Below are 27836 nucleotides of genomic sequence, written 5' to 3'. Positions count from 1 at the left end.
CCAAGCCTTTCCTACCCAGATAAAAACTGACATTTGGAACACCAGAGCAGCCCTTACCCACTGGATTCCAGAGGACAAGAGCTACCAGACCTTTCTACAGGATCTCTGCTTCAACAAGCCCACTTCATCTGGGCTGCTACCACCACCCTAACTAACAGGTTGTCAGGTTGTATTCTGAATCTGTCAGTGTTTTTTTTTTTCTTTTGTACTATTGCATGGATTTTATTTTTATCTTTTTTTTTTTTTTTTTTTTTTTTTTTTTTCCCTATTAAAATGTATTTCTGACTTGGAGTATCTCACTGCTTTTGCTTTCAAAACCATTACACACACCGAGATGCTGGTGCTGAGGTTTATTCAATCCCTTATTACATCCCACAGCACTGCTAATTATGTGTTCATAAACCAAAGTCAATTAGCCAGGGCTGTCCCTGCTCTTCACATCCCTCTCCATATTAGCCTGAAGTCTGGGAATGCCTGACTTGGTCCTGCCCTGCAAACCTTGGCCCCAAAGCTGTTCCAGAACCTTTTGAGGATCCAAGTTCTGCTCTTTGAGTCAAACTGGGAGCTCCACAGCTCATCCTGCCCTGGAACACCACCTCTGCCTTTGCAGCTCTGGGGCAGGGGGAGAGGAGGAGAAGGGGAGCCAATATCCTTCTTCAAATATGGAAAAAATTACCACAACAAGGAAAGCAATAAATTCTTCCTATGTTCAAAAGTAAGGGATTTTCTTTGTAGGGAGAGAGATTTAGATTATCTGCCTGGAATTTAGAGGTTTTTAAAGGGAAGTTAGGCACACAGGCAGGGTTTAGGGAGAGCTAACCTTGCCCTGAGGCTTCCTGAGACCGAGCTACTGAACTTTCCACTGCTGTTAATAACAGACCAAGGGTTCAGAGCAGGGGGAAGCTCCCCCAGGTCCTGACCCTCCAGGCTGGGCTGAACCCCTTTGTTGGGCTGGATGCATCCTTTCAGCACTCTAAGAGGCTGATAAAGATGTAGAACAGCTAATTGCAAAGCCAGATAGTGACAGGACAAGTGGAAATGGATTTAAACTGAAAAAGAAGAAATTTAGGTTGGATATGGGGAAGGACTTTTTCCTTGTGCTGAGGCAGAGGGTGCCCAGAGAAATTGTGGCTGCCCCTGGATCCTTGGAAGTGTCCAAGGCCAGCTTGGAGCAACTTGGGATAGAAAAATGTGTTCCTGCCCATGGCAGGGGGTGGATTGAGCTGGGCTTTAAGGTCCTCCAACCCAAACCATTCAGTGACTCTGTGAGCCAGCTGTGATGGTGCATGGGAGGCTCAGCTCCCAGTTGCTTCCCTGGAGCAATTCCAGGTCCATGACAATTAGCCAACAGCTGGAATACCATTTAAGCACAGCTGCCATCATGCAAATTTAGAGATTAGTAGGGATTAAAGTGGTTTGGAAAGCCTCACAATTTCTCATTAATGCTCTGGGCTCTCTAATAGCCAACTGCCCTCCATTCCCCAGATGGCTCCACATCCCCAAGGCTGGAGCTGGGTCACTGTGCCCTCCCTGGTGCCCCAGAGCAGCCTCCAGCCCCTTGAGAGAAGCAGCCCTGCAGAAATAGAGGGAGGTGGCCAGAAAGTTGTCACAAATGTGGTTATTACTTGCACAGTTCCCTCTAAATTGGCAAAGTCACCTTTCAGTGGCTCCTTGCACTGCTGTCCCACAAACCTTCTCCGTGGAGGCCTCCAAATCCAGTCACAGGGACCCAAAGGTGACAGAGCTGAGGCTGCAGGGGGATGGACATCGTGGGTGGCACCTTCCTTCAGAGAGAACAAACCACAGGCAGCTGGTGGCACCAAAACTCCCAGTGATGATCCCTTCCAGACCTTCTCCCAGGGCTGGAAATCTCCTCCCTGTGATCTCAGAGTCTCAGGGCCACTTACCTGCCACACACACAAAGAGTTAATCTCTCAGCAGCTCTCCCTGGAGGAAATCCTTTCTCTTAGCTGGGATAACTCAAGGAATGTTTTCATAATGTTCCATTTTCTCCTCTTATTTTAATCACTACATATTTCCTATGAAATTAATTACTTTGATATTGCAGAGTGAGAAGAGGGTGGGGCAGGTGAGAATGTGATGGGAAAGGAGAAAGCTGAGCAGGACAAGGCAGAGGCCACTTCCAGGGTGTCCCCAGAATAAGGAGAGATTGCTTCAGCTCTACTTTTCATACGTTTTATTATAAAGAAAGGTAAGATAAGCATTGTGAACCGAATGTGCCAGGTGCTGCCAAAGCAGCGCCCTCAAACAAAATAAAAAATAAAAATAAAAACCCAAAAATGCACCTTATGAGAAACTGTAATTATGCTCTCTAATTTCTTCATAAATAGACAAAAATCATTGTCAGCAATTTTTTAAATAGATGGACATATGGCCGGAAAAAAATAATAATGCCATACAACATGGATATAAATTGTCCATTTCTTGCTGTACAAATAATAGAAACAAGTTTGGCAGGCTTTTTCTGTTGGTTTTTTATACACATCTCCCTTCTATGTATAACTAAAAAATGTGCTACAATTAATATAAAATGCTTTTACTATAAAGTAAACTACTAATTTCTTTCACAAAAAAATCTTAAAGATGTCTTTAGCACAGCTCTAAAACACTTAGTAAACTACTTACAACTATCCAACAAATTATATTTGCATGATCTCTTTCACATTTGTCCTCTCATAGTTTGCCTTCTGCTCTCTCTCCCCCACCTAGCTAGCAATAGTTTTTATTTATTTTTGCAATTTTTTTTTTCGCCAGACCATCCAAGGCCTTTGCATGTACAATATTCACACAAACTTCACATTTTCTTGCACAAAGTTTAGTGCTGTTAGCAAGTCAAAAGAGTGCATCCTCCTACTGAGCTGGCCTAATGCTGCAGGACACCAGACCTGGGTTTATGCTGCGTCTAAAAGCAGTTCACTAGGAAAATAGTCTGTAGCTAAGCTGATGGCAAGCAGAAAAACGGTGTCCTTAGTTTAACTTCATTATTTTTTTGTTGGTTTTGAGCTTATTTTATCATTTTTATTTGAATTTTCTCTCTTTATTAATTTTTTTGTTCTTTGCGATGTACGAGGTGGGGTTTTGTTGGTTTTTTTTTTGGGGGGGGGGGCTTCCACAGAAACTAGACTTTTCATATTTTTTTTTTTTCTCTCTTTAGAGTTCAAAAAGAAAAGGAATAAAAAAAAAAAAAAAAGAAAACTGCTCTTAGAGCCTGGGGACGAAGCCAGCGCCGAGGTGCGGGGGCAGCTGCGCCGCCCGTGCCACCCGCTCGCGCCTCTCGCCGCGCGGGGGGAATGACCCTCTCAATGTCCTTCCTCTGAGCCTCCTCCAGGGGACCACGGGCCTTAGGTGAGGTAGAGTGCCTTGTCCCTTGGCAGCATGCTGTAAGAGAAAGGAGAGGCACGTCACACAGCAGCTTTTAGGGTGATGCCATTTTGGTGGTTGTGTTGGGTTGGTGTGGCCAGAAATGTGAATTCTGTCCCCATCTGTTAAACCAGCTGGGGCAGTGACCCTGATCTCCTGGCACATATTATCTGCTAATGGGCCATCTTTAAACCAGCTGGGCAATCATCTTTATCTTCCCCACAGCCCATCCTCCCTCCAGGAAGATATCATCTGCTGCTGGCCCATTGAGTCCCAGGGCATGACTGATAAAATTCCATCATCCCACTGGGAGATGCTCCAGCCAGGGGAGGAGCCAAGCCTTTCCTACCCAGATAAAAACTGACATTTGGGACACCAAGACAACCTTCTTTCCACTGGATTCCAGAGGAAAGCCAGACCTTTGCACATCATCCCTGGAGCTTCAGAGGAAACTGCCCCTTCTCCAGGAGCACTGCTCCAGCTGAACCACATCTGCCCCTGCAGGAGGATGCAGCCACCATTGAATGGGACTGTGCCAACACCCTGACTGACTGACGGGTGTCAGCTTGGATTCTGACTCTGGCAGGGTTGGGATTGTTCTGTGTAATACTGCATTTCTATTTTAATTTTCCTAGTAAAGAATTGCTATTCCTAATTCCCATATCTTTGCCTGGGAGCCCCTTAATTTCAAAATTATAATAATTTGGAGGAAGGGGGTTTACATTCTCCATTTCATAGAGAAGCTCCTGCCTTTATTGGCAGACACCTGTCCTTCAAACCAGTGGTAACAAAGTCTTATCTTTGTTTTCCAAAAAAAAATATTCCAAAGCCCCTGTCCTATCTTGGTTCTCCCTGGGAACCAAGGCTGAAAAAACAGCTCTTCAGCCACATTTTTATCACAAAGTACCAGTCCCAAGTGAAAAGGAGGAAGACTTGGAAGGGGATTGACCTGGGAATGGAACAGCATCACCACTTGTGCTCCTACCTGGTGCTTTTGGTCAATTATGCTAATTTACCAAGCTTATAAAACTGTCTGCACCCCTGTGGGGGGTGGGCTTTTATGGAAATTTTTCCATAACTGCCCTCCAATAAAGATCAGCTTTCATATACTAACATTTCCTATACTAACATTATCTCCAAAGCGTGTGTTGTTCCATTTCTAGGTTGAAAAAAGCATGAAAGGCACAAAACACAGGGTGGGCTGCACACAGAGGGAGCACAGCAGGACCATTTAGGTTGGAAAAGCCCTCTAAGATCAAGGCCAGCCATCCTCCAAGCACCCTAAATTTCAGGCTGTAGCTGTAGGAAGTCAGAAGATCCCCCTACGAGTAGGAGTTGTGTGTAATTTTATTTCTTCCTGAATTTCAGCTCTGTGGGTTACAACCTCAGTTTCCTCCTCTGGCTGCTCTTGCTGGGGCTGCAGGCAGGGCCAGCTCTGGCTGTCCCTGAAGATGCCACCAGCTGGGTGTTGGAATGGGACCAGCCCTGGGGCCACCATCCCCTGCTCCACCACACCTGAGGCTGAGCCAGGGAGGTTTAGAGTTCATTTTGGACCAAATGTGTTCATTCTGACACTACATAAGGGGAGCCCAGAGAGGCAGCCCAGACATTCTTTTTTATCAGGACACAGTAGAGAGAGAAGTGGCTGAAGTCCCTCTCCCCTGGTTGATGATCTGTGCAGGTTTTGCTTTGAGATCCAGGACTTTCAATGGGGTTTATCACCTGTACACATCACCAGCTCCATAAAGACATCTTGGCCTCAAAAAGTGGAGAAGAATGTTAAAAGTCTTGGGAGGTTCTGGTGTGGGTGTGTTTGTGAGTGGAGTAATGGGGAAGAGGCAAAGCAGGGCTGTTGTTGATAGAGCTGTCTTCTGACAGAGTCAAGAGCTCACCCTCTGCTAATCCCCACATTTTATAATCTGCATTTAAAATGCAGAGTCTTCCTTCCTGCACTCAGAAAAGATTTAATGCCACTGAGCAGCAGCGAGGTATTCCAGTCCTAAAACTTCATTAATTTTACACAACATGCTACAGAACATTTCCCAGTTCATTACAAAATATTACTATAAATAATTGAATCCAAACTAAGTGCAGTTGTGATGGGTTATCTTTGCCTTTTTATAGTGTTTGCCCATTTAGCTCCTGATCTGGAAAATTCCTCCCTTTGGAGAGGATCACTTCATTGTTGGAAGGAATTAGGGAGGTTGGAAATGTCTGGATCTAGTGGCTGTTCATGGATTTTTGTGTCTGGACAAGGTGTAATGGTCCCATCTTTAGCCTAAAGGAGAGTGGGAAGAGGGGAAAAGTTGCTAAAGGATGATAGGCAAAAATAACTTAATCCATGCCTTGAAAACAAGAGGAAAGACACAGATGAATCCATTTCAGTGTTATCCCAAAAATACCTAAGTGTAGGGGGACAAAGGTAAATCATAGAATGTTTTAGGACAGAAAGGACAGAACCCCTGAAGAGGGTGTGGAGAGAGTTGCAATCAGAAAACAAGGCAGAAAAAACAAGGGAGGTGCTCTGAGGAGTTAAGATTGAACTAGGGATTAAGAATTTTGAGGAGTTAAGATTGAACTAGGGATTAAAAATTTTGAGGAGTTAAGATTGAACTAGGGATTAAGAAAGGTTTGCATGTGATTGTAAACCAAGGTGCACCTCTGGTGGAGGTGAGGCAGCTCCCCTGGAGAAAACCAGTGTGAAACAGAGGAATTCAGTGCCTGGGAAACAGCAAGTGCCAGATCAGGCTGTCAGGTGAGGGAGACAAGGGACTAGGAAAGGAGTTTGTGATGTGGTGGCAAAAAAGCATTGAAATTGTGTGCTGCAGTCACTTGTGGGAAGTGATAGGCAAACACCAAGCAGGAGCTGAGAAATGCTCCCCATGTCTCTGCTCACAATCTAGGACAGCTTGGGCTTTAGCCCAGAAAGAGCCAGGAAAATTGGAAGGAAGTCAGCAAGCAAAAAGTCATTAAGAATAGAGAGAGCAGGAGGTAAGAAACATTTAAAACTCTCTCTGCAGCATGGCTGAGTTATGAATTAAGGAGTGTCTGCTTGCAGCATCCCAGGATTTGCAGGGCATGAGGAAAGAAGTGTCATTTGGTGGCATTTTAACTAGCAAGGATAGACTGGGAAACAAAAATCCCTACAGCAGTTCCCTCAATAGATAGAGAAGGACAGAGAGAAAGAAAACCTTGTCTGTTTTTCAGAAGTTATCTGGATGACAAACACAAAAGAAAAGGAGGCTTGGGAGGTTTCACCCCAGCTAACCCAGTGCCAACAGATGTTGGAAGCTAAAGAAATAGCAAGGTTAGACCTAAAATAAAATTCATAACCCAACAGGGCTGGGGAGGTTGGGATGATCCTCTCTGCCAGGGATCTGAGTCACATCCCAACAAGGAATAATCCCTTCTCTTTCCAGCCAGATTTTGCTCCTCACAGTGCTCCTTAATTGCAAATAAACTGAATGCACTTCTGAGGTTGAAATGGGCCATTGCATGACCCAGAGACTTCCCAAATACACCTAGGGCTACACTGATGGACCAAAGCCATGGAGACATCCCTTCATCACCTGGCTTCATCCTTCATCGCCCTGGCTGCCAGCAGCTCCTGTGCCTTTAGTCACAGGACATGGCTCCTTCCTCTGCAGACACTATGATATTTTTCAGTGCACTAAGCACTTTCTGCAGGACTGATCTCTATCCATCTGAGTTCCTTGCTCTAATCTACTCTAATAATTATCTGGAAGTCTCTGCATAATCTGTCTGGTTTTAGAATGATTTTTTTTTTTTTTCCAGGAAGCTGTGATAAACCCATGAAATTCGATATTTCTGCTGTGTCAAAGGCATGAAATGCATGAGCTTTGATCATGAATTGCATGGGCCTCTGCTTACAGTGTGGCACTCCAGCCAGATGTCCCAGAGCTTGTTTTAGCAACAGAGAGCTCAGACCCCACTGCTATGGGAACGTTTCACCTGCCCTGGGCTTTCTGCATGGCACCCAGGCACTGGGATTTGCAGAGGGAATCAGATGCTTTCCCAGCTGATCCCTTAAGAGGTGATGCTTGTTTCTAGGGGAGTTCATTCTAGGATCTGCCCAGCACCTCTGGAAACTGGGATCTGTGTGCCACAACCCTCCAGGCACCTTTAGCATTTTGCCCACCACATGTGAAGTGACTTTTACCATCATGTCCTGACCATGTTCCTTCTTTCAGGCTGTCTGCAGAGACCTGAGGGAGGAGCATGCAGAGGTCAGACCTACCCATGTCCCTGAGCCCCCTGGGCAGCAGACAGCAGTGATATCCTAATGGATCAGGCAGTTTTTTATTTCCCTGGAAGAAACAAATGTCTGTACAGCCTGTGCCCAGCCCAGCAGCTGTAAGTGCTCTGCTGGCACAGGCTGGAGCCATGCTCTGAAAAGCCTGGTTATTATTTCTGGTGAAAGCACCATGTTCCAGCACTTGAAGGAAATCAATACTCTGCTCATCTCCAGCCTCCTTCCAACCTGCTGCCACAGAACCCTGGGAATGCTCCACAGAGCACAACAGAGTGTCCAAACTGCTAGAGCTGAGCCAAGAGCAGTGGGCTGGGCACAGCTTGGAAATGACTTCCCTGCTCCATTTTCCCAATTATTCCATTTATTGGGGATTTCCAGCAGCATTAAAGGGACCTTCCTGCTGGCACATTCATGCCAGAGCTTGTAGGGCATCAGAGGAAGATCTGTGCAGATGTCAGTGGGGCTTTCCTGCACGGTGCAGGGGGATGGAGCACTGTGTGGCTCTTGGGAGGACTGAGGATTTGTACACTCACCCCAGGAATGCTAAGGGTCCTGCTGGTAGAGACAATTATGGGAGATTGTGGCCTCAGTGGTAAGAGCAATTGCTTTAGGAACAGGACATTGTTTATCACAAAATTGTCAGGGCTGGAAGGGAACTTAAAGCCCATCTCAATCCACCCCCTGCCATGGGAGTGGATTCCTTCCACTCCTTCCACTATCCCAGGTTGCTCCAAGCCCCATCCAACGTGGCCTTGGACACTTCCAGGGATCCAGGGGCAGCCACAGCTTCTCTGGTGCTTCTCTGGGCACCCTGTGACAGGGCCTCCCCACCCTCACATATAATCTAAATTTCTTCTCTTGCAGTTCAAAGTCATTCCCCCTTGTCCTATCACTATCTGCCTTTGCAATTAGTTATTCTCCAACCTTTTAATATTACTCTTTAAATACTGGAAGGCCACATTGAGGCCTGGCCTTATGGACATGGCTGCTTTCAAACCTCCAGGAACTCTGCTGGGGAGACTGCTCCAGAAGGAAATGTGTCTAACCCTTCCATGGAATGGAAATAAATAAAATAAATAAATAAAAAAAAAAAAAAAAAAAAAGGAAATCTTTTCATGTCCAATGTAGAATTTATCTGTGATTTTTAAGCTACCTGCTTCCATAGCATCACTTCAGTGAGCCTGCAGAGATCAGGGATCCCTGAGCTTCCCTGACACAACTGGCCATACATTTTAGGGCAGACACTGAGCTGCTGGCCCCTGCCACAGCCCAGATGTGCACTAGCAAGGAGCTGCTTTGGCTACTGGCCTGCAGTGGTTGACCCCACACTCCCTGCTGGGGTAGTCGCTGTCCCACTCAGAGCCTCCTGGGGGGTTTGATGCACCAGGTGAGCGGGGCCCAACACTGCTCTGGAACTCAGAGGAGATGTGGGAGAAGTCCTGTGGGTGCAGAGGAAAAGGAGGGTTACAGGAGCATACAAAGCAGATTTAATAACAGTGCATAATCTCATTTACAGGCATTGTCCCCAGTGTCAGTTCAGAGCACAGGAGGAGCCCCATGGGCACAGGGGTCCAAGCCCAGCCCATGGTGTCAATGCAGCAACACATCTGACATCCCTTCTCCCTGCTCCTTGTGTCAGGACCTCCCTCCCCAGGGGTGGGAATGGCTGTGGAGGGCACACAGCCACAAAAGCCTTTGGGGTTTTTGCAGTCTGGCCACCAGTGTCCAGTGCAGCTCAGCTCCTGTGCAGCCCTGAGCTCCCCACCCAGTGTTCAGGCACAAGGGACAGCCACACCAGCAACACTGTCCCCACCACTGGCAATTCAGCAGGGCTGCTTTAGCTGAAAGATTTTCCCCATTTTCCCCATTTTTTTGGGGTGCCTAATAACCATCAGGCAATGTATATAAACCAGAATCATGACAGTTACTTGGCAAAGAACAAGACTTTTTCCAAAATATCCAAATTAGGGCAATAGGGGGAGGTATTATTTTAATTTTTGTATTTTATTCACAAACTATGTGGAACGAAGTTTCACAAAATGCTGCCCTCAGCAACAGTGAGGATCCCCTAAAATGCTACGGATTACAGAAGTCACTTTCACTGGGCAGAGCTAAAGCCCAACCCCTGTGCTGGAGAAGTCAGGATCATTTAGGATGGAGAAGACCTCCCAGCCCATGGAGTGCAGCCATTGACCCAGCACTGCCAAGCTCACTAAACCCTGTCCCCAAGTGCCACATCTACACATTTTTTGAATGCTTCCAGGAATGCTGACCCCACAACTTCTCTGCACAGCTGTTCCACTGCCTGATAACCCTTTCAACAAAGACAATTTCCTTAGTTTTCAATCCTCTGGCACAACCTGAGGCCATTCCTTGTGCTGTCCCTGTTCCCAGAGCCTGTCCCCTGGCTGTCCCCTCCTGTCAGGGAGCCGTGCGGAGCCACAGGATCCCCCCTGAGCCCCTTCCCAGCTCCCTCAGCCCCTCCTGGTGCTGCACTCTCTCTGTGGGAAGACTCCCAGCACTCCCACCCCAGCCAGGAGCCCTGGCACTCACCTGCTGCCCGGGAGGCGAGGCGTTGATGGGGGGCTGTACCTGTAGTGCCATGGGGGGGGACAGGAGGGGCTGCTGGGGGACCTGCTGCATGCCGAGCAGCGAGCTCTGCGGGTGGTGCAAGGACAGCTGCTGGTGGAGAGGGGGGCTGATCTGGAAGGAGGGAGGGGGGGAGGCACTGATGCTGGGCAGCAGGGGCTTGGAGGGCAGGGTCCGGGACAGCCCGTGCGGGTGGCCACGGAAGCTCTGCAGCTCCGACGGGGACAGGAAGGAGCCCAGGCCGGGGTAGGGAGAGGAGGCCTGTGGGGGCATGGGGTACATGGGCTGCTTGGGGGGGATCATCTTGGAAGGGGGGGTGCTCTGGGTGCTTTTCGTCTCCCCCTGGTCGGCAGAGCTCTGTGGGGAAACAGAGAGGGAGGTGGTGAGGAAGGAAAAGGGGAAACATGAATATCCATCCTGAGATATGCATCCCAACATATCCATCCCAAAACATCCAACCTGAGATATGCATCCCAGCATATCCATCCTGAGATATCCATCCTGAGATATCCATCCTGAGATATCCATCCCAACATATCCATCCCGACATATCCATCCTGAGATATCCATCCCAACATATCCATCCTGAGATATCCATCCCAACATATCCATCCTGAGATATCCATCCCAACATATCCATCCTGAGATACCCAACCCAAGATACCCATCCTGAGACATTCATCCTGAGAAACCCATCCTGAGAAACCCATCCTGAGAAACCCATCCCAAGATACCCATCCTGAGATACCCATCCTGAGATACCCAACCCAAGATATCCATCCTGAGACATCCATCCTGAGACATCCACTCTGAGACATCCATCCTGAGATACCCATCCTGAGATAGCCATCCTGAGATACCCAACCTGAGATATCCAACCTGAGATACCCAACCCAAGATATCCATCCTGAGATACCCATCCTGAGATAGCCATCCTGAGATACCCAACCTGAGATATCCAACCTGAGATACCCAACCCAAGACATCCATCCTGAGATACCCATCCTGAGACATCCATCCTGAGACATCCACCCTGAGATATCCATCCTGAGATACCCATCCTAACATATCCATCCTGAGACATCCATCCTCAACAAGTCCTTCCCATCTCTTTTTTTCTGTCCTTGCTGCTGTTCTGTTGAGAATTTGGCAGCTCCCAGCCTGCACTGGGGCTCTGCACCTTTCCAGCTTCCCATCACCACATGGATCCTGCAGAACACAGGTGATTTGGGAGATCACAGTATTTCCAAGGCAGCTGAATGTGATGATCAGCTCTGAGGATGTGGTGTAGTACCAAGGAGAAGCTTTGAAGGGGGATAACTCCCTACCTAAGGGCAGCATTATCCCTGAGCCAGGAAGATTTTGAGCTCCACAGGAGCCACCCCAAATTCCCAGAGAATGCCTGTGTCCCCTCTCTGGAAGTGTGGAGCAGGGCAAGCTGTGCAGTCCCTTGGGATGGGCATCCACATCCAGGATGGGCCCATCATTGCTCCCCAGTGTGGTCTTGCAGCACTGGGAGTTCCTCTCTGAGTCTGAAATGCCCTGAAATGTCACTGTTAGGCACTGGAATGGGCTCTCTGGGTTTGGCCTGGCTGCAGTGTGGTAAGCACCCATGTGCTCACATCTCATCAACCCACAGCTATGGCTCTTACTCCATGAAACTCCACGAAACTCCGTGAAACTCCTCCATAAAACTCCATGAAACTCACTCCATGAAACTCCATGAAACTCCTCCATAAAACTCCATGAAACTCCTCCATGAAACTCCTCCATGAAACTCCTCCATGAAACTCCTCCATGAAACTCACTCCATGAAACTCACTCCATGAAACTCACTCCATAAAACTCACTCCATAAAACTTCCTAAAACTCCATGAAACTCCATGAAACTCACTCCATGAAACTCACTCACTCCATGAAACTCACTCCATGAAACTCACTCCATGAAAACTCCCTAAAAATCAGGTCTAGGCTGAGCACACAGAGGAGAAGCAGCACCTGGTGTCCTGAGCAGGGGGGACAGCCCAGGAGCACGGAGCAGGGTGCAGCAGGACGCTGGTACCAGTGATGAGCCCAGTGCTGGGTGTCACCTTCCCCTGGGCCAGCCCCTGGTGTCATCTCGTCCTCCTGGCCCTTTTGCTGCACTCACACCCCAAAAGCAGGTGAGAAACAGTGGGGACAGGCAGCAGAGAGCCCTCCACCCCACACAGGGACCCTGATGAGTCCTGCCCTGCTCTGAACCCAAAGTGGGGTCTCACTGCAGGGTGCTGAAGGTGGATAACACCAAGCTCCTGCTCTGACTGTGCTGCAAAGCCCCTCTTTCATCCCCTTAGGGAGGTGCTAATGCTGGTATCAGTTCTGACATCACAATTACACAACATTTCTGATAAATCTGCTCCTCCCTGGAGGCTCCTGTGAGTTGAACCCACCCATGAGCTGTACCTTGGAGACGAGGCTGGCCCGGTAGGCAGCCAGGGCTTTCAGGTACTCCTTCTTGGCAGCTTCTGTTTTCCTCTTGTATGCCTGAAAGGACCAAGGAATGGAGAATCATTAACAGAGGGAACAGGGGTTTGGCTCAGCCCACCTGCTCAGTGGGAACCCCCTTCAGTGGGGCTGTGTGCATGGAAAACTCAATTCTGCCTGCAGAGGAGTTTATGTCAAACCAAGAAAATGAAGCCCCATGGCTTCATGGACCATGCTGGGATTTTTGGAGGCATCTCTGGTCAGAGTGGTAAAATACACAGTCTGATTTTATAAGGTGAACACAGTGAAATCCCTTCCCAAAAGGAAACAAAGAGTGATCCAGGCTCTTGGAAGAGCAAGACAAAAGCCCAAATCCTCAAGTCTTTAAAGTCCCAACTCAATCCATTCTAGGATTCTGTGATGATGACCAGCTTAAAAACATGTGAGACAGTCAGAATTCCTAAACTGTTTGTTTTCTTGGATTTCCCAATATTAATCCTTTAGAGCCCAAAACTCCAGCTCTTCACCATAGTCTGGACTGGGAGCTGCTTTCTGATCTCATAAAACCTTTTTTGCCTCATCTTATGACTTGGTGAGCTGGAGCTTGCAGGGAAGCAGCAAGCACCAGGAGAGTTTGCTTCCCTAACAAAAATAAGATTTGGAAGAGTGAATGATGGTTTATTTTTCCATCTTTCCCCATAATGAGAGATGCCTCTTGATGATGCCAGTGCTGGTCCCCTTCCTGCCTGGATCCTGGTCCTGCACACTGGAGGAGAAGACCTTCAATAAATAATGATGTGATCCAGCCTGTCCCCAGCAGTGAGTCCCTGCAGGGTTACACACATTAAACTGAGTAACAGAGTATTTTAAAATGTAATAAAAATTTCAGGATAAAGGCAGAAACTCCCAGGAAAAACACCCACCAACCCTCTTCTCCACTGGAAACCCAAAGCCTTCCTCAAGTGAAGCATTGCAAGTTGATTTCAATTAGAACAGATTGGCATGGATTTAATTCAGCTTCAAAACCAATTGAAACACTGAAGCCTCGTGGGCAGATTCTCTGCTGAGGATGATTTAGGATGGATATTGGGAAAAATTTCTTTATGGAAAGGGTTGCCCAACCCTGGAACAGGTTGCCCAGGGAAGTGGGGGAGTCACCATTCCTGGGGGAGTTTAAAGGACCTACGGATGTGGCACTTGGGGACATGGTGGCCATGGCAGTGCTGGCTGCCAGCTGGACAGGATGCTCCTAAAGGTCATTTCCAACCAAAACAATTCCACAATTCTATGATTTAGCTCTTCAAATTTCCATGGCCGTGGCAGACTCCCTCCCAACACTGACCCCTGAAGGGAGAGTAACCTTCCAGCACTGAACTGAGTGTGAGCTTAAAATCAGTACAGATAAATTCTATTAAAAATGGATTGAAAGCCTTATTTTCATTGCTAAATCACAGCCAGTCCTGTAATGAAATGTTTTGACTCGACACACTGGAGGTCTCAGATGGCAATTTTCTGAAATGGAGCATTTCCCAACGTTTGTCTTTGGCTTTATGGTACTCAGGAAATATTATATTTGCTCCATTCAGAACAAAATTACTTTTCAAAATGTCAGCCTGAAGAAGAGTTTGCCTGTGAAAAGTAACTATTTCTTCAAACTGTATCAGTTCCCTTAATAAAAGCTATTACCTTTCTCTACAATCTCCACATCTTTTATTATAGAATCCAAGAGTGGTTTGGGTTGGAAGGGACCTTAAAGCTCATCCAGTTCCATCCCCCTGCCATGGGCAGGGACAGCTTCCACTGGAGCAGGCTTGTGCCCATCACAGCACCACAGAATTTATTGTGTGCAGCAGCAGAGCTCGTGGATGCTCTTAAATGTGGTACCTGGTGCCCTCAAAGCAATGAAATAAGAATTCCTGTATCTCAGAGTGGCCACAGCTGGATGCTGATCCTTGGAGAACATATTTAATTATCTTTCCTCTATAACAGCAAAATACAACAGTGGTTTTTCCATTTTTTTTCCCCCAGGATGGTGGGAAAACAAAGTATTCAGAGCTATGCAGAAACAAATTTAATTATTAGCAAGACTTGCCTGGAGAAAAACCTGCAATTTCTGGACAGTGAGAGGACAGGTAAATGAGACTTCCTAAACCTAAATGCAAATAAATAAATAACCAATAAAGTCTGTGCCTATCTTCATCCCCCAGCACTTGCTTTTCCTGCTAAACCCTTTTCTTTATGCCACTCTTCATCTGTTCTTGTCTCTTACAGAGCACCTGGTATTGGGATGTGCTGGTGGGTGGGGTGTGGTGCAGCAGGACTGGGAAGGGGCAGCCAAGGGCTGATTCTGCTGAAAGGAGAGGGGATTGCCTCTGTCCTCCCTGGGCCAGCCCTGGCTGGAGCCTGACCACGAGCAGGGCAGCCAGGAAGGGTGATGGATGGGGTGAGCTTGGGGACTGTGCTCTCTGATGGTTCTCAGGTGAGCTGGAAGTTCTGGAAGATTCCTGGTGGATTAGTTGGATTTTGATCATAGAATTCCAGTTTGGGTTTTTTAATCATAGAATCTCAGAGTGGTTTGGGTTGAAGGGAGCATTCTGATCCACTCCTACCATGGCAGGGACACCTTCCACTGTCCCAGGGTGCCCTAAGCCCCAACCTGGTCTTGGACACTTCCAGGGATCCAGGGGCAGCCACAGCTGCTCTGGGCACCCTGTGCCACCACCCTCATTGTAAGGAACCATCCCTAAGTGTCTCCTGTTGGGGATTTTGCAGTCCTGCCCTGCACCCACACAGGGCTTCATCAAGGACACTGAGCTGCCTGTCCCCTGGGAATCACCACGCTGACGTGGGATCTCAACAAAGCTCCTCACAAATCCTCTGTGTAGCATTTATAACCTTTAAAAGTTTAATTTAAACATTGACAAAACCATGTTACTTTCTAATTAAATCCCATTTCCTCCCAGGGATTTTAATTTTGAAGTAATTTATCAGATTTAAGGATCCTCAAAACATTTTGCATGTTTTTCTTCCTAACCTGCCATGCCCACTGATTTATTTTCCTTATTCATTAGCAGGAGGATTCATTAGTCATTAAGTGAGTGGGTGGGTTGGGGAGGGGGGGGAAAGGAAGCAAAAATGGTTAGTGATTATGAAAACAAAAAAAAAAAAAAATCAGAGCTGTAAGAAGCATATGTTGGGATCGTAATCCTGACACCTCTGTGTCTCAGCAAAGCAGCCAGTAATTGTACTGTAATGAAATGTTCTTGTTTGATAACAAGTTAATTAGAGAAGACAATTACCGAGAGCCTGCTGCCGCCCACGAGCGGCTCCGCGTCGCGGCGGCACCGACCACAGCCAGAGCTGCTGTGTAACCTCTGCATGCCAGCCCTGCATCCCAGCCCCTGCTCCAGCTGGAACTCTGCATCCCAGCCCCTGCTCCTGCTGGGAACTCTGCATCCCAGCCCCTGCTGGAACACTGCATCCCAGCCCCTGCTCCAGCTGAAATGCTGCTTCCCCAGCCTGGCAACGAGGGGAGCAGCTCTAACTCACCCCCAAAAATTCAAAGGGTGCACCCACCCCAGGTGGGAATGTCTCTGTGTGTTGCGTTGATGTGACCAGAAATGTGAATTCTGTCCCCATCTGCTGCAGCCAGGTGGGGCAGTGACCCTGATCTCCTGGCACATATTATCTGCTAATGGGCCATCTTTAAACCAGCTGGGCAATCATCTTTATCTTTCCACAGCCCATCCTCCCTCCAGGAAGATATCATCTGCTGCTGGCCCAGTGAGTCCCAGGGCATGACTGATAAAATTCCATCATCCCACTGGGAGATGCTCCAGCCAGGGGAGCAGCCAAGCCTTTCCTACCCAGATAAAAACTGACATTTGGGACACCAAGACAACCTTCTTTCCACTGGATTCCAGAGGAAAGCCAGACCTTTCCACATCATCCCTGGAGCTTCAGAGGAAACTGCACCTTCTCCAGGAGCACTGCTCCAGCTGAACCACATCTGCCCCTGCAGGAGGATGCAGCCACCATTGAATGGGACTGTGCCAACACCCTGACTGACTGACGGGTGTCAGCTTGGATTCTGACTCTGGCAGGGTTGGGATTGTTCTGTGTAATACTGCATTTCTATTTTAATTTTCCTAGTAAAGAACTGTTATTCCTAATTCCCATATCTTTGCCTGAGAGTCCCTTAATTTCAAAATTACAGTAATAATTTAGAGGCAGGGGGTTTACATTCTCCATTTCAAAGAGAAGCTCCTGCCTTTCTTGGCAGACACCTGTCCTTCAAACCAGGACACCCTGCTGCAATCCCAGCTGGAGTTTGGGACGTTTTGCTTCAAAACCCTAAAAGAAGAGGGAGATGGGAAATTCAGGAAAAGTCTCCAGGAGGAAAAACCAAGAGGAGCCACCACAATGTAGCAAAGGAGCTCAGGAGTGATCCTCTGCATGTAGGAAAAGAGGCAAAATAGGCTTAAATTGCACCAAGGGAAATGTTTGGTAAGCACTGGGAAGCCTTGGGAGCAGGAAGGATAATTAAGCATGGGAAGACATTGCCTGGGGAGATGTGTAATCTGCACCATGAGGGTTTAAGAACAGATTAGGAACACATCCATCAGGAATGGCTTAAGTAGAGATGATCCTGACTTCAGGCATCAGTATGGTCTGGTTGACCTCTTAAGTCCTTCCTTGCCCTCCTTTCTATGATTCCATGACTGTTTTTTTTCCTTCTCCCAAATGTATAAATTTGGTTTTTATTCTGCTTGTAAATCTGCAGGGTTTTGCTTGTAACTATTATACACTTTCCTGCAAGATTTGTCTTGAGATCACCATAACTTATGGCTTATGCACAAGATGACTCAAAGTTCATCCTCCCCACACATTCACCCTTCTCTCCACACATCCTTACCACAGCCACTGGAAAGGCAAATAGGAAACATGGACACATTATCCTTATTCCTTCCCAGCTCCTCCTTTCCTCCTTTCCCTCTCTGTATCCCCTTCCTGGGCAAGACTTATTCTGTCCTCCCACCTTTAAAACCAACTAACCCAAGCTACATTTTCAGAGTAAAACCCGTGGTCTGGATTGTAAGTCTTGAGGTCAACACCCCAGGGAAGACCCTGGCTGTGGGAACTATTTGTGTGGTTTCAGCAGAGTTCCTGCTTCATCCAGGTGGAGACAGTGAAGCTGTGAAGCAATTCCTTTGGAGAAAGAATGGAAGAGCTTGTAATGAAGCAGGAATTGCCAGTTTAAAGCATCCTGAGAGATTCCTGCTCTCCACTGCCTTCATGGGCTGGAAGTCATCCCTCCCTCCACGTGAGGGCACAAGCCTATTCCCAGGACAAGCCACTGAAGATTCCAAAAGGAACAGGAGGGTGACAAATCCAAACCCTAACCTCCAATGAAAACCACACACCATTCCCCTCCCAGACCTGTGATCTTGCTCTCCAAGCAGAAAAGCACCACTCATGGAGCTGCTGTCAAGAGCAATTTGACCTCTCATATTCTCCCCATCATCACCCTGCCCTCCACCAGACCTTTCCTGAAGCCTTTTTTGGGATAGGTGCTTTGATCCCTCTATGGTGCACGGCTTTTCCTGATGCCCAGAAGATGCTGAAACCTCCTTCCAGGCCAGGGCAACAGCTTGGAGCCTTCCAGCCCTCCCTGCCAGGGTTCTGGGGCTGCAGGAGGGAAGTGCACCCTGTTGTGGCTGCAGTGCTGGCAGCAGGCACAAAGCTGGGGTTGTAGCATGGCTGTTCTGTGGGATCTCTCCCACAAAACAACTTCACAGCTGGCCCACGATGCCTCTGTGCCATCACAGACACCTGCAGGGTCCTGTCAGCAGCTGGTGGATCAGGTTCAAGGAGCAGATGGATCTGATTAAATGGGTGATCTATTGCTTTCTGCTGAGCAGGCAATTCTGCTGGGTAATTTACCCCTGGAGTGTGACTTTACCCCTGGAGCTGTGCTGCTCTCTAGGCTGTGCATTTGTGTAGGAAAATCCCATTTGTATTTGGCCAAGGAGTCACTCAGCATTACTGAACTGGTCCTGGTGAAGCATGAGCAAGAACTCATCTCTGGGGACCTTTGTGTCCCCAGAGTCAAAAACTCAACTGAAAATGCTGGTTTTGCCCAATCTTTGCTCATTTCAGATGGGAAGGGTTTACCCAGCAGATTGCTCAGGGGCTCCTTGGCTGCTCTGCTCTCCATTCCCAGGGTCCATGGTGGAAACACCAGCCTAGCTCTTGTAAGAAGCTGCCTCCAGAGACTTCTGCAACTGCCACCTTGGCACTGAGCTCAGTGGTCTCCATCCCTGCTTGGCTCCAATCCAGCCTGCTCTTCACCAAAACACTGCAGGGACAGGGAGGTGCTCGCAGAGGGAAGAACAGAAATTGGCAGAGTGGATCCCACCAGTGACTTCTCAGGAGAGTGTCCAGGCTCATCAGCCCCAGGAAATGAATCCCCTGTGGGAGGACAGGCACCAGGGCTGCTGTCACTGCTCTCCAGCAGATCTGCCCTGTGGGAGCAGCAGGGGCAGTGGGTGGCACAGGCTGGCACCGGGCTGCCTGTGCCAGGGGAAAATCCTCCTCGGGGATTAGCAGAGCTCCCTCCAGTCTAAGGCTCAAATTCTTCTAATTTCTGTCAAATCAGGCAGCCCTTTGAAACCTTGCTGGGGAGCACTGCTTGAGGTCTGCTAATGGGAAAAACTCCCACCGAGGCACGGGATTCTGGAGCTGGGACCTGGAGCTGCAGGAGGATCCCTCTGCCAGGTACCCCATTGGATGCTAATGGCTGAATTAGCATTTCACTCTGAAGCAAAGTCGAAGCTATCTCTACAGGAACAGCTGCTAAACTATTTGCAAAGTTCAAAGAGGATGTATTCTTTTTTTTTTTGAGTCACATTCTTCAGATTCCCGTGTAAGCTCCTTAGGAAGGGCCAGGCCAGCTGTTAAAGAATGAAGATTACAACGTCCTGCTAACAGCGCTGGGGATAGTCAAGGTATTGTTATTTATTCCTGTTCTACAGCCACGCTGGAAGGGGTTAAAATGGGGAAGAAAACGGTGCTTTGGCGAACAGGTGTCCTTGAGCAGTACCCAAGGACACGGAGATTGCTAATCCTGTATTCCACAGCATGATCAAATCACCAGGCAACAGATATAAATAAAAAAAGGCAGGAAATAAGGAAATTTAGATACAAGTGTGTCAGAGGGAAAATGAAGATTCATTGTGAAGAGGCTGAGAAGAGAAGAGGAAGAAGGAACAAAATGACAAAGCCACAAATGATAAACCAGTAAGAACAAAAGAAAGGGGGGAGAAAAAAGCCTCTCTGTGAAATGCATGTCTGTGACAGCAGCAGCCAAATCAAAGATGCTGCTAGATTATATGGTTTCTTGCATAATATGCATTCTACTTCCCTCTGTGTTTGTCTTTCAGCTGGTGCACAAGAAAAAAAAAAGAACCATATCTGAAATGGGACGTGAGCAACCTTTATTTTCCTTGTTTCATCAGGAGGAGAAAGCAAATTTGCTTTGTGGGAGCAGCAGCACCTGCTCAATGGCAAATAAATAGCTCCAGCTTTGATATTACAGTGCATATAATCATTAGCAGCACAAATGGCAGAGGATTAACCCTCTGTGTGCTGGCCAGGGATACCTGGCAAAGGGCTGGCATGTCACTGCTGCCAGCAGAAATGCTCCAGGGGGTGTCTGTGGGGCTCTGGAGGGGGCACAGGACCCGAGGCACTGGCTGGCATGGCTACAAGCCACCAGCACTGGGCTTCCCTCAGCCCTTTGGCCCTGGCACGGGGTCCAGCACACACCTGTGTGCAGGATGGAGCTGGCAGGGAGGGATGGACACACAGCAGGGACATGTCAGGGGCTGCTCACACGTGGGGGAATCATGAAATGCTCTGGGGGTTCCTGGAGCCCCTCCCTGGCTGCTCCCTGCCTGCTGCTTTCCCACTAGGTGGGGACCAAAACACCCTCAGGACCAGCCCACCCTGCACTGGAAGGCACAGGATAAAGTTTGAAAACCTTCTCTGGAGCAGAAACTCCAGTGGTGTGAAGAACTGCTCAGTTACATGCTGGGGCTGGGGTCTGGGGATCCAAGGGTGGGATCAGCTCCAGAGCAGATCCTCAAATCCACCCTTCCTCAATCAGGAAGAGGGCAGCTGCTCTCTAACTAAAACCTTGGTTGTAATTGAGCCCAAATACCCAGATTTGCCTCCTGCTTGCCTGCTGTGCCACCTCTGTGCTGGCTTTTCTCCAGGCTGTTCTCTGCCTTCTGCAGTGAGGACATGAACTGTTGTGAACAAAGCTAAAATCACTGTTCCTGATGAAACACTTCCCTTCTCCAGCTTTTCCACCCTGCCAGAGCACAATCCTGCTGACCCACAGCCTGCTGCAGCCATGTGGCCAGCTGCAGCAGGATTTTGGCCACTGATGGTGGCTGTGCTGCTCAGACACCATCCCCTCTCCAGATGTGCCAGGAGAACAGCTGGAATGCCTGCTTGCCTTCACAGGGAATGTGTGCACCACATCCTGGGCAGGAAACACCTACAGGACAGCCCAGGCACTTGTTCTCACATATTAAAGGCATTTAAAATTTTTCTTTTCCTTTTCCCCTTTTCCATTGAGTGGCCTCATGAATCTAAAAAAAGCTTCACCAGGGATGCTGGCAGAGGAAAGCAAACAGGGGCTAAATAAACTCTCCTTCCAGAGTGAACGTGCCACATCACACAAACCAGCCACAGGGTCCCAGAGCCAAAGAGAAATCGTGTCCTCCAGCCAGAGTTCTGGGCAGGCTGGTAACTGTTGTGGGAGAGAAGAATCCAGCTGGAGACAAAGCCAGGAAGTTAATATTTAAGCATTCAGACAAGGAACAAATGACTTAATTAAATCAATTACAGAGGGAGGAATGGAGCCACTTAGAAAGCGTGAGTAAAGAGTGGAGAGGCTGCAGCGAGCTCAGGAGGGAGGAGGAGGAGGGAGAGTCAGCAGGGCAGATAAAGGGCTGGTTTAATCCCTGCTGCTAATGAAGAGCTGAGAGCCTGCACTGTGCTGAGTCAGGGTCACAGCAGCAGGGCTTCAGTGCCCAAGCTGGGGCAATAATTGCAGCCTGGTGGGGAAAAGGAGGGGCAGAGTGAGATGCTGGGGGGATGCAAGCAGGACAAAGAGGTGACATTAAGCTTTTCCACATTCCTGAGCCTCCCACACCCTGAACCAACAGCACAAACCCAGTTCCCATCCTGCATTATCCCAGGTTGGGGTCACCCTCCTGACCTTCCTCCCCTCTTCAGATGAGGAATTTCTGCCTGCATGATCCTACAGTGATCCACCCAAAGAGGAGAAAAGGGAACAGCAAAAGGGCTTTCATCCCTGAAGATCTCTGCTCTTACTCCTGACTCAGTGTGGGGTGCAAATAAAGGTTATTTCCCATATAACTCCCAGTTAAATGGCTTTTTCCCCCCCTGCTGCTCTCTCCCCTGATGAAGCTGCTTCCAGTGCTGGCCATGGACACCCAGCTGGAGCAATGGCCAGGCTTCAGGAGAAGTTTAGCTCCCAGCTACAGCCTGTTTGGGTCCAGGACACATCACACACCGTGTCAGATCTCACTCTGCCTGACAAAAAGCCATCCTTGCTCCAGCAAGTGCTCCCTGGGGTTCTCTCAACAGGCAACAAGCAATTACAGGCTTTTGTAACTGACTCAGCAGCAAGCAAAGAGGGAAAGCAGGACCTGGAACTCTCTGTGTGAAGCAGACTGAAAGTGGCTGACAGCTTTGGGGCAGCAAGGTTTCCTCTGTGAGACCACTTCAGACATCTCCTTCTGAAGCTTTTAAAGCCTGAATGTTGGATTTGAAGCCAGCAGTACAGGGAGTTAATAGTGTTTCACCAGTTGGCTGTCACTCCTTGTAAGTAAATAAGCAAATACAAACCCATCTCCCATCTCAAGCTGTAAAACTCCACAGCAGGGAAAGGCCACTGATGGCTGTGCAGAGTAGGAGCTTATCAAGAATAATTAGTTGTCATAAAAATTTGCTCTTCCCCTCACAACAGCAATTTTGTACAGCACTGCTCCTAAAAACAGCCTCTGTTCCTGCACTTCAGCCTGTGGAAGCCCCTGGCCATGCCTGGGGAGAAATACACATTTCAACAGCTGAAAGACAAAAATAAATAACTCAGTAACTCACCTGCTTCTGCTCTTCCCCCAGACTGTCCCACATTGACGCCACGATTTTGGACACGTCCCCGAAGGTGGCGTTGGGGTTTTGCCCCTTGATGGCTGCTTGTGTGTCTCTGAAAAACAGGGCATAGGCTGACACAGGCTTCTGGGGCTCATTGGGGTCCTTCTTCTTCTTCTTCTTTTGGCTTTTGGGCTTTTTGCCCAGGTCTGTTGAGGGTCTTTTCTCTCCAGTAGCCTGCAAAACCAAGAGATGAACCTTAGCAGTCAGCTGGGAGTGGTGGGATACAAGCTCCTGCTACAGCTGCTGAGCCAGAGAGGAGAGAGAGGGAATGAGGAGATGTCCCAAGGTGAGAGAAAGGGAATGAGGAGTTTTCCCAAGGTGAGAGAGGGAATGAGGAGATGTCCCAGCATGAGACGGGGGCAGCAGCCCTGGGAGTCTCTTTGTCCCCCAGGAGCCTCTTGGATCATTGGTGGGTGCCTGAGGCTGCTTTGGTGCCTCCTCTCAGACCAGCTCATAGCTTGGGTTCATCCCCTTCTCCCTGCTCCCAGTCTGGGGCTTTCCAGTCCTCAGTCTCCTTCCCCACCCTCCTCCCCAGCTCACTGACTCCTAGATCCTCTTCTGGAACCTCTCCAAATGCCTTGTTTCCCAGCTAGATCTCTTTAGCAGTCCATGGATTTTCCAAACTTGGTTTCTGATTTCCATCCCAGAAAGGCCCCTTTGCAGGCTGCTCCTGACCTCCCTCACCTCCCCATTTCAGGAGGGTTGTGAGCACTGACCAAGCAACACCAGCATCCCATTAAACATCACACCAGGGCCATCCCAAATTTGCTCCATCCTGCTAACATACATGTACCCCAAACCAGACAAACATCCAGGAACTGAACTATTTTAATCACACGAATAAAATGGTTTGCCCCTGCTGTTCACTCTTCCAACTGCTCTGGGGGCAGCTGGATGACCAGGAATGGCTGTGTCCACACTCAGTGCCCAGTGGGTGTTGGAACTCAGGGGAGCAGGGCACAGGGAACAGGAGCTGGAAACAGGGATGCTTTCACTGAAGGCAGCATGGAAAGAAGATCCTGAATCAGTCTCCCTTGGGATGCCCTGTGCAGTGTGTTAAGAAAAGAGGTGCTGGCAGTGCCAGAGCTCCAGGAGCTCCAGCACAGCACTGCCAGGGATGCTCAGGGTGGGATTTTGGGGTGTCTGTGCAGGAACAGGAGCTGCCCTGGGTCATCCTGGGGGTCCAACTCATGATATTCTATGATTCTATGAACACAGGGGACTGCAGAAGCCTCCATGGGATGTACAAAGGAAAAGACCCCTGGAAGACACTTGGATCCCATCAAAGCTTTCAACACATTACCTGTGGCCAGTGAAAGGGAATCACCATTATTTTATGGTGAAGGAAAACCCAAATACACCAGATGGCAGAGAATGAAAGCACTGGCTGGATCTCTGCATCCTTGAGGGCAAACAGGACCCCAGCCCCTCCACCTGAGCTCAAGCACTACCACCAGCTGCACAGCTTGTTGAGTTACCTGGAAAGAAACTGCTCTAAACACCAAGATCTTGTGAAAACTGTGCCTCCAGCTGAGCTGGGGACAAACAGCCCCTCCTGATGGACTTGTCAATTTGAGCATTGGCAGTGCCAGGATTTAAGAGGGTTCCCCTCAGCTGGCACAGGGAGGGAAAGGGCAGCAGTGTTCCTGTTCTCCACTCTGCAGCTCTTGTCTGGTCATTAATTTCAGTATCAGTGCAGTGACATTTGTCAAACAGACAGTGACCATTAGTGAATGAGCACAGAGACCACAGGAATTGCATTTAATTTAAAATTGCCCAATTGGGCTTGAATGGGAGGCCTGGAGGTGAAAGGCCAGCTTATTAGGAGGAAAAAAAAATGCATGACAGGGCTTCAGCCCATTAAGAAGTGATGGTATTTTAACTAACTGTGATCCCATTTGATTCAGTGAAGTGCCATGGGGAACCTGCTCCACACAGCCACTGACCAAGCCAGGGAGCTGGGACAGCAGCAGCACAGCCCCAGCTGGATTTACAGCTCAGGCAGCACCAAAGGTCTAAAAGATCAAAGATCATGGGATCTAAGGAAAACAGCAGCAGGGAGCAGAGCAGGATTTGGTATTAATGGGGTTTTCCAAGTGTGATGCACCTGGGATGAGACAACAGCTGGGCTTGGACCTCAGAAGAGTCCTGGGCAACCTGAACCATGTTAATGGCTAAAGCCAACCCCCAGTGACCAGAGCTCTGCTGCCCAGAGCACCTGCAGCCCCAAGGTGGTCAAAGGGACCAGGGAGGCTCAGGGAAGGGGATGAAGAGCATGGCCACCTGCCCATGGCACTGGAGCTGCCCAGAGAGGCAGCAGCAGGTCTGTTGGGGGCACATGGGGACAGGGGCAATGATGTGATCCCAGAAACCCAGTGCCTTAGAGGCTGAAGCCAGGAAGAGCTGAAACCTCATGGACACCTTGATTTTATTAACTGTGGGGAGTGACCACTAATCCAGCTGGAATCTGGGTGTACCCACCTGTCCCTCCCATTCATGTGCACCCTCCCCCCAAGCTATGAAGCAGGTAACTACACCAGTGAAGCAGGTAAATACACCAGTGAATCCAGGTAAATACACCAGTGAGGCTCAGGGACCTCTGAAATTCATAAACCCCCTGGCTCAGAGGACCTGAAGGACCTGCTGGCATCAAACTCATTTCCTAAACCTGTGACCTTCTTGCTCACAAGATTAATTTCTGCTTGTTAGATGTTGTTTTGATGACTTGTTGCAGAAAAGCCCTTAATGGGCCTGTGAAAAAGTGACTGATGAGTGAAGGCAGCAGCTGTGCAGATAGAGAAAGCAAACAGAAACCTGCAGGTCAGTGTGGGTCTGCTGCCTTCCTCACACTCAGCATCTCCTCCATCAAACACATCACTCCCACCTGTTTGGGGGGTTTACAGGACACAAGAATGAGAGAGATTGCCTTAAGGATTAGGAAAAACTCTAATCTCTGCAAGTTGTCATCATCTGGACATCTCCAAGCTCTTCCTACCCCATGGGCACCACTGGCTCAAGAAAACAAGGATCCAACCCCAGATCCAACCCTCCTCAGGGGCTCCTGGGGGCTGACAGGTGATGCTGGTGGAGGCAGAACCTGGTGTGTCACTAAACTGAAGCTCATTTTCTCCTGGCATGAAAGATTTCAGCTCTCAGGTCATTGCCTGGAGCTTTGTGACACAGGCTGTGGGATCCAGCAGCACAACCCCTCCCACAGTGTCCCCTGAACATGGAACCACAGAGTTTGAACAATCCCATTTGTTTCTAACCTTGTGTATCCCTTCTTTTTACAGATTTATCCACTGAAGCTGTGTTTTCACCCAAATGAGCACTTTGCTTTGAAATGCCCCAATCTGAAGTGAAACCTGACAATGGATGTAAAACAACAGGATTGATGGGAATCCATTTTCCTAGATTTCCATGAAGAGGGACAGGTCTTTGCTCAGTCCTAGCACTTTCCTAGTTTTCCAGCCTGTGCCCTGTTTGCTGCTCTGGTTATACTTTCAAACCCTGTTACAACAATCTGTTTGGGTGGGACAAGTGCCTTGGGTCAGCACCTTCCACAGAAGGTGTTCCATGGAAGGCTTTAATCACAGTCCCCAGGGAGCCCAGCAATGCACCTGCAGGCACAGAGGCACTGCAAACAACAGCCACCAATTCCTGGAGCACAGCACGTGTTGTTTGGCTTTCCTGGTGCATTTGGAGAGAAATGAAAAACAACCAAGATGTGCCCAAACCCCCAGGAATCCCCTGGATTTGTTGGTGTCACACTCAGCAGCAGTTGTGTTGGCTGCAGAGACCATTTAGGACACTGCTGACTACTTAAAACACCACCCTGGTGTACTAAAAGGCAGAAGACTTTTAATTCCTGTTTGTTTTCCTTGGCAAGCCACGTCCAATGAGCTCAGTTAAATCCCACCATGAGTTATTTTCCTTCCCTGTTTCAGTCTCCTCTACCCATCACCAGAAATCTAATTTAGCTCCAAGCACTTGCAGACTTTTAGCCCTGAAGCTGCTTTGCTCATCACAATCATCACCCCAGGAAATCCTGTAGCCTGATGGACCTGGTGAAACGTGGAGGCAGAAGAACAGCTCTGATCTCCAAAGCTGCTGTGTGAGTGCCAGCCTGCCCTGCTGGACCTCACCCTAGGCTGGGAACAGTGCCTCATCCTTGGGAAATCTCCCACTACAAATGTAAAAATAAGACCAGAAGTCTGTTGTAAGAGCTGAAACGAGGGATGTGGGACTCCAGATGGCCCTTAAAATGCTGTTTATTGTATCCAGATGATACAGCAATTCAGGGGTCTGGGTGACAGAGCCCAGCCTACAGTGTCAGCCACAGCTACAGGCTTGTCTGAAGCCACTCTAGTTCTGGCTACAATGCATTATATACTTTTAATACATAACAGCCAATCAATACCCTTACTATTACCTACAGCCTCTCATCACTACTAACATTACCCCATTCATGTTACTATTCTCCAGTCACTAAAAGTTAGTACATTACAGTTTAAGCTAAAAGTTGTTTTTCAGTTTTCTTGCAGTGGAAAATTCTGAGACCTGTTTCCTACCTCCAACATCAGCATTCTTGCTTGCCTGTGAAATCTTTTTGCTTGGTAAAAACATCTTCTGTTTCTGGATTTATCCTTTGCTCTGAGCCATAAAAACCCCTTCTAACTCACATAGTAATATATAACATAATCTTTGCCATTTTAGTGTTTTGGGTTGCAATACAGGATGTGGCCAGAAATGTGAATTCTGTCCCCATCTGTTAAATCAGGTGTGGCAGTGACCCTGATCTCCTGGCACATATTATCTGCTAATGGGCCATCTTTAAACCAGCTGGGCAATCATCTTTATCTTTCCCACAGCCCATCCT

At 48.4% G+C, this 27836-nt stretch overlaps 1 protein-coding gene across 1 annotated transcript in view; it reads right to left on the bottom strand.

The window, feature by feature from the left end:
- Positions 1–2180: 2180 nt before the first annotated feature.
- The window catches only part of TOX2 (TOX high mobility group box family member 2), a 149230-nt gene continuing 123574 nt past the window's right edge, over positions 2181–27836 (bottom strand). Inside the window, exons 5-9 of the mRNA XM_056507652.1 lie at positions 22904–23131; positions 12686–12766; positions 10208–10600; positions 8963–9093; positions 2181–3399 (exon numbers count right to left, since the gene is read on the bottom strand). Coding sequence (XP_056363627.1) covers positions 3363–3399; positions 8963–9093; positions 10208–10600; positions 12686–12766; positions 22904–23131 — 870 coding nt within the window. The 3' untranslated portion in view covers positions 2181–3362. The remainder of the gene's footprint in view (positions 3400–8962; positions 9094–10207; positions 10601–12685; positions 12767–22903; positions 23132–27836) is intronic.

This window comes from Oenanthe melanoleuca, chromosome 20, assembly GCF_029582105.1.
Source record: "Oenanthe melanoleuca isolate GR-GAL-2019-014 chromosome 20, OMel1.0, whole genome shotgun sequence".
NCBI classification, from domain to species: Eukaryota; Metazoa; Chordata; class Aves; order Passeriformes; family Muscicapidae; genus Oenanthe; species Oenanthe melanoleuca.
This window is presented reverse-complemented; position numbering and strand designations above follow the sequence as displayed.